The sequence below is a fragment of the Aethalodelphis obliquidens genome, unplaced genomic scaffold, assembly GCF_003676395.1.
Source record: "Aethalodelphis obliquidens isolate GAN/ISIS:26980383/991018 unplaced genomic scaffold, ASM367639v1 scaffold31, whole genome shotgun sequence".
NCBI lineage: Eukaryota > Metazoa > Chordata > Mammalia > Artiodactyla > Delphinidae > Aethalodelphis > Aethalodelphis obliquidens.
Genome location: NW_020837975.1, coordinates 8,537,751 through 8,544,323, shown reverse-complemented (window position 1 = coordinate 8,544,323; position 6,573 = coordinate 8,537,751). Strand labels below are relative to the sequence as shown.

At 47.3% G+C, this 6,573-nt stretch overlaps 1 protein-coding gene across 2 annotated transcripts in view; it reads right to left on the bottom strand.

Annotated features, from left to right (window-relative positions):
• Positions 1-3,649: 3,649 nt before the first annotated feature.
• The window catches only part of PNPLA1 (patatin like domain 1, omega-hydroxyceramide transacylase), a 43,816-nt gene continuing 40,892 nt past the window's right edge, over positions 3,650-6,573 (bottom strand). For both annotated transcript variants that reach the window (XM_027126741.1, XM_027126742.1), the window contains exon 7: positions 3,650-4,520. In XM_027126741.1, the coding sequence (XP_026982542.1) occupies positions 4,492-4,520 (29 nt within the window). In that variant the 3' untranslated portion in view covers positions 3,650-4,491. The remainder of the gene's footprint in view (positions 4,521-6,573) is intronic.

The window sequence follows — 6,573 nt, the reverse complement described above, 5'->3', positions numbered from 1 at the left end:
AAGGGAACACTCTTGCACTGTTGGTGGGAATGTGAATTGGTACAGCCATTATGGAGAACAGTATGGAGGTTCCTTAAAAAACTACAAATAGGGCTTCCCTGGTGGCGCAGTGGTTGAGAGTCTGCCTGCCAATGCAGGGGATGCGGGTTCGTGCCCCAGTCCGGGAAGATCCCACATGCAGCGGAGAGGCTGGGCCGGTGAGCCGTGGCCGCTGGGCCTGTGCGTCCGGAGCCTGTGCTCTGCAGCGGGAGAGGCCACGGCAGTGAGAGGCCCGCGCACCACAAAAAAAACTACAAATAGAACTACCATATGACCCAGCAATCCCACTACTGGGCATATACCCTGAGAAAACCAAAATTCAAAAAGAGTCATGTACCAAAATGTTCATTGCAGCTCTATTTACAATAGCCCGGAGATGGAAACAACCTAAGTGCCCATCATTGGATGAAAGGATAAAGAAGATGTGGCACCTATATACAATGGAATATTACTCAGCCATAAAAAGAAACAAAATTGAGCTATTTGTAATGAGGTGGATAGACCTAGAGTCTGTCATACAGAGTGAAGTAAGTCAGAAGGAAAAAGACAAATACCGTATGCTAACACATATATATGGAATTTAAGAAAAAAAAAATGTCATGAAGAACCTAGGGGTAAGGCAGGAATAAAGACGCAGACCTACTGGAGAACGGACTTGAGGTTATGGGGAGGGGGAAGGGTGAGCTGTGACAGGGCGAGAGAGAGTCATGCACATATACACACTAACAAACGTAAGGTAGATAGCTAGTGGGAAGCAGCCGCATGGCACAGGGATATTGGCTCGGTGCTTTGTGACAGCCTGGGGGGGTGGGATAGGGAGGGTGGGAGGGAGGGAGACGCAAGAGGGAAGACATATGGGAACATATGTATAACTGATTCACTTTGTTATAAAGCAGAAACTAACACACCGTTGTAAAGCAATTATACCCCAATAAAGATGTTAAAAAAAAAAAAAAGACCATTCTTATTTATTGTCCCTACTCCTATTAACTGTGTCACACAAAACAAATGTGTTTTCCATGTGTGCTTGTGAGGCATGCACGTGTGAGAATTAGTGTTTGTGCTATTTTTAATTTCCCTGTAATTTCTCAGTTTTCTATATCCCAGGAATGCTGACAAAAAGGTACCTGTGTGGAATAAAAAGCAGAATTTCCCTAAAAAAATAAAAAAAAATAAAAAAAAAAAGACCCTGTCCACATCCCATGTTCCCTCTCCTCGCCAGACCTTGGATTCTGAGCTGGATTAGTGACCCATCAGATCTCTTCTGGCTCTATTATGCTGAAGTCTCTCTAAAGAGAGGTAGTAAGTGCTTTCACTCTGGCTAAATATACCCACCCCACAGAGCTGGAGTCAATCTTTAAGTACTGACCAAATGAGTGAATGGGGGGAGCTCCTGAGATCTAGGCAATTTTGCCAGGCATTCTCTGGGAGGCCTTGGTCCTCAACTGGAATTGTGCAACCAGTGGTTCTCTCTCTAAACTGGGAGCTAGGGAGGAAATGGGGGAGCTACCTCAGCAGGCACTGGTCCAGAGCACTGGACCGGGAATCAAGGCCTTTGCATTCTGGGGCCAACCCCATTGTGTAGTGCCAACTTATGTGCCCTTATTTTTTTTATCATGTGTTTTCTTGATCCACCAGGGCTGAAAATATGCCTACGTCATGTAGAAGGCCTGTTGATACTTTCTTCAGATGTCGGTTTTAAATGTCCTAGTTTTAAAAATAAATTTTTGTTTAATCTCTCACTTAACAGATGGGCATCTATGTTTAACACATAATTTATTCAGTTGGCTGCACTGTAGGTGTCATTCAGATATGCTTGTTTGGAAGACCAGGAAGTGTTCTGGCCTCAGGGACACCTCCTGATTTCAAAGCACAGTGACTGGCGCATCAAAAAACAACTCATTAGTGTTGTTGTTATTGTTGTTGTTGTTTTTAAGGCATAAAAAGGAGAAAGGAACTATTAGGGTTGCCAAATTTAGCAAAGAAAAATGTGGGTGGCCCAGTTAAATTTGAATTTCAGATACACAACAAATAATTGCAATGCTGGGGGCACACTTACACTAGGTCATTATTCGCTGTTTATCTAAAATTCAAATTTAACAGGGTATCCTGTGTTTTTTATGGCAACCCTGGAACTAATGCAAGAACAATTCACTAATTACCTCAGAGCATCTGGGCCCTAAATACAGGCTTTGAGTTAAAACAATAGTTAACATTATATTCAATCCTCCCTTGCACACCAGGGAATAAGTGTTCCTGAGTTGTACAAGGTTGAAATCCTCCCTCCCCTGGCTCACATGTCTCAGGGCCTCTGGGCACATAGTCACCTGCAAACAGCAAGACCTTCCTGGGGAAAAGGACTGCAGCCAGTAGGGCTGCTCCACGTAACTCCCTGGTGCTTCCCTTGACTGGTCTGGGCCGCAGAATTGGAGAAGGCAGAGGGTACAAGAACACCTGAGATCTGATTCTTCTCAGGCTTCTCAAAGGTACACTTAGGTTCCTCCAGGTAGAACCATCTGAAGGGGGCTTGTGTGGACTCTTGTTCCCTGACATGATCCTGTTAAATGTAGTTTCCACCCAGGCCTCTGTGCCATAGCCTCCCACCCACCATGGGTTAAATTTGCACGTGTCCTTCTCAAGGGCCACAGTTCAGGGCTGTCTTCCACCCAGTCCACCAGGGTTAGCATTCTAGGATTTGTTAAGCAAATGCGTCTGAGGCCTGTGGGCAGCCCAGGCTCCCTTACTGGGTTCGGCTGGAGCTAGAGGTTATCCACACTCTGGGAAGCAGTGAGTTATTATTATTATTATTATTTATTTATTTTGCTGTATGTGGGCCTCTCACTGTTGTGGCCTCTCCCATTGCGGAGCACAGGCTCCGGACGCACAGGCTCAGCGGCCATGGTTCATGGGCCCAGCCGCTCCACAGCATGTGGTATCCTCCCAGACCGGGGCACGAACCCATGTCCCCTGCATCGGCAGGCAGACTCTCAACCACTGCGCCACCAGGGAAGCCCTTTCTTTCTTTCTTTCTTTTTTTTTTTTTTCTTTTCTGGACAGGCTGGAAAAATTGAGGTTAAAGACGTCTTTCTTTTTTTTTTAATAAATTTATTTATTTATTTATTTTTTATTTTTTGCAGTATGTGGGCCTCCCACTGCCGCAGCCTCCCCCATTGCGAAGCACAGGCTCCAGATGCGCAGGCTCAGCTGCCATGGCTCACGGGCCCAGCCGCTCCACGGCATGTGGGATCTTCCCGGACCGGGGCACGAACCCATGTCCACTGCATCGGCAGGCGGACTCTCAACCACTGTGCCACCAGGGAAACCCATTTTTTTTTTTTCCTTTCTGGACAGGCTGGAAAAATTGAGGTTAAAGACGTCTTTTTTTTTTTTTTTAATAAATTTATTTATTTATTTATATTTGGCTGCGTTGGGTCTTCGTTGCTGCATGCGGGCTTTGTCTAGTTGCAGCGAGCAGGGGCTACTGTTCGTTGCGGCGTGTGGGCTTCTCGTTGCAATGGCTTCTCTTGTTGCGGAGCACAGGCTCTAGGTGCATGGGTTTCAGTAGTTGTAGCACACAGGCTCAGTAGTTGTGGCTCACGGGCTTAGTTGCTCCATGGCATGTGGGATCTTCCCAGACTAGGGCTTGAACCCAAGTCCCCTGCATTGGCAGGCAGATTCTTAATCACTGCGCCACCAGGGAAGTCCCAAAGATATCTTTCTTGTGGACCATTTTCACTTGGGTGTGAAGAGCCGACAGAGTCTGCCCTCATTTGGGCTGGGAAAGGGGAGGGAAGGGGACATAAAGCTTCCCGTTTCCTCTACAACCATGGGAGGACTTCATGAAGGCCAGGGCTGCCCACTCCACCAGCTGCACCACATAATCCCTCGGGAGCTTGTAAAGGCTGCATGCCAGATGAACCCCACCTGGGGACTTCCATGAGTGGCTGAGGTGGAGCCCACTGGTTCCAAGTCAAGCCTTTTGCACGCTTTGTGAACAAAAAACAAGCAACAGAAGAAGATGTGGTCTCTTGACACCACAGGAAACAGGAAAGTGTGTCCATGGCTCAGCTCTGCCTGACCGGCAACAGTTTTGCCCTGTGGATGAGATCTTGTGGGGCTAGGATCTTGAAGAAGTGTGAACTCAGGCTAGGTTGGGAGGAAGGCCCAGAGCCCAGCCAGCTGGGAGGAGGCTGTGCTGCTCGCTCTTCAGTGCCCGTCTGCGCTGACGTCCATCTCTCTGTCCAGAGCAGAGTAGTGGAAGGACTGCAGGGAAGCTGGGAGGATGTTTAGACAAAAAGGCTCTTGCCTGGGGGAAGCAGGACCCTCTACACCAACAGGCATGGTAGTGGGCGGCACGCAGGTCCCCGAAAGGCCTGGGGTGAGAGGAGGGCGTCTGAGAGCAGCGGGGAGAAGCCTTGGCCTTGCGGCCGTCAGGTTCTTTCCCGTTCCAGCTCAAGTTTTCTCTCTCGGCTCACAGTTTCCTAGATAAAGGACAAAAATTCATCATTTCTAAGACCCGAATCGAGGACTTCCCTCCCCTTATTTCCATGAGAACACTCCTCACAGATTTATATGCCTTGGGCATCCTGAGCAAGTAGCCAGGCTAATACGTGGAAATTGGAAAACTCAATTTATACCAAAAGCCAGTTCGAGGGTTCACTTTATTATACAAGGGTCTTTTGCAAAAGGAGGATTCCATTTGCAGAGCAGGAGTTGATAAAAGAGTGTTTGAAATATTATTTGACTTGCCAAAGTCTGGTTGGTATTTGGATTTGCAGGAAGAGGGAAGAAGTGGAGTGGCCTCCAGAGTGCGGAGGACAGTTGTTCAGACTGCACACTGCCCAAGGGTACACTGCCAATACAAAAGGGTAAGCACTTCACAGACATGCATACATGTCATTCATACAGCTTTCTAGCAGTTGGCAGTCAATTGTTCAAACGAAATCAGTGTATCATGACAACATTCAAGCAGCTGGCAGTCAAGTTCTGAAGGAAGGGGTGCTGTTTTCTCAGTGTACAAGGCATTATATGGGCTAGTGTTGGCCCTGACCGTGACTAGGAAGAAGCAGATGGGTGTAGAAAGGAAGCTGGGGCAACAGGGCTCAGAGGCCACCACGGTATCCTGGGACAGAACAGGCAGTGTCTGGTCTCCAGGGACACACTGGGGAGTTCTACACCTCAGGGCAGCTGTATTCCTTGATCCGGCTGGGATGAGGTCTGTAGGTGACCCAAACTGTCTCGGAAGTGGAGAGCAGAGAGAAGTCGAGTGGGCAGGGAGCAGACCTGGATGCGAGAAGTTGAGGTTAAGCACATGTGAGGGGAGATGAGACAAAAAGGAGCAATTGGAAGCCATGATTTCCAAGCCCTCCTCCACCTGCTGTGTGACCCTGGACAAGTCACTTGCGCCCTCTGGGACACTGCAGGAAGACACCTGAAGAGCTCATCTTGGAGAAATGTTGGGATGTGGACTTGCACATTCTTGGATAATTTTCAAATCTGACTGTGTCATTGTGTTGTTTAAATCCTATGATGACTCCCCAGTAACAAAGGTGAAGTTCAATCTCATTAGCATGGCACATAAGCCAGCCTGAACTACCCCCTGCCATGTTTCCAAGTGCACCTCCAGGCCTCTCCTGCCCAAATGGAGGAACTAGACTAGACTCTGTGACTTCTGATTCTCACTCCAGTGCTCCTTCTACCCCAGGAGGCTGTACCACTTGGTCAACATCAAGATTCTGGTGACAGACGATCTGGATTCAGATCCTGGCTCTGCCATCTACCAACTCTGTGACTTTGGGCATGTTACTTAACCTCTCTGTGCCACAGTGCTTGGAACATAATAACTACTCTATAAGTTTTAGCCATTATTAAATTCACCTTTGAATTAGTAACTTTTAATAAGTTACTAATTCCATAGTAACTCAAAGGAGGGGCTCTTTAATGGTGGAAATTTGGGGAGTCTGACAGACTTGGCAGCAATTAGAAGGATGTGGGTAGCAATCAGCAAGGTGGACCTCCTCCTTTTCCATTTGTAGCCTGTAGGCAGTCTCTCAACTTCTCAATCTGTCTCTCTACTTTGAGGTCAGTTACACAACCTGAGTCCAATGACCACTGAGAAGAGATAAGACTAGCAGAGGAAAGCTAGGCTGATATATATATCTAGCCATGCTCCAGGAGAAGGGCATATCTGGCGTTACTGCTGGTCCTGGAAATAAAAGGGACAGGGAGCAGACTTGACCCCAACCTGTAGCCTAAGCAGAGCTATCCCAGCCAACTCATAGCCCTATGAAAGAGGAAAAAAAAAAAAGTTTGTTTTGTGATCCACTGAGATCTTGGGGGAAGAGGGTCATTTGTTATACAGCATTATCATAGCAGCAATAACTGACTAATACAACCCACACCAGAGTATGGATTTGAACTTTTAGTTTAAAACACACACACACACGCATATTAATGTATGGGAGATTTACCCTAAGCTTTTATTCTAGACTCTTTCCTCTGCTGGGAGAGAGATCAGCTGGGGACCAGGAATTT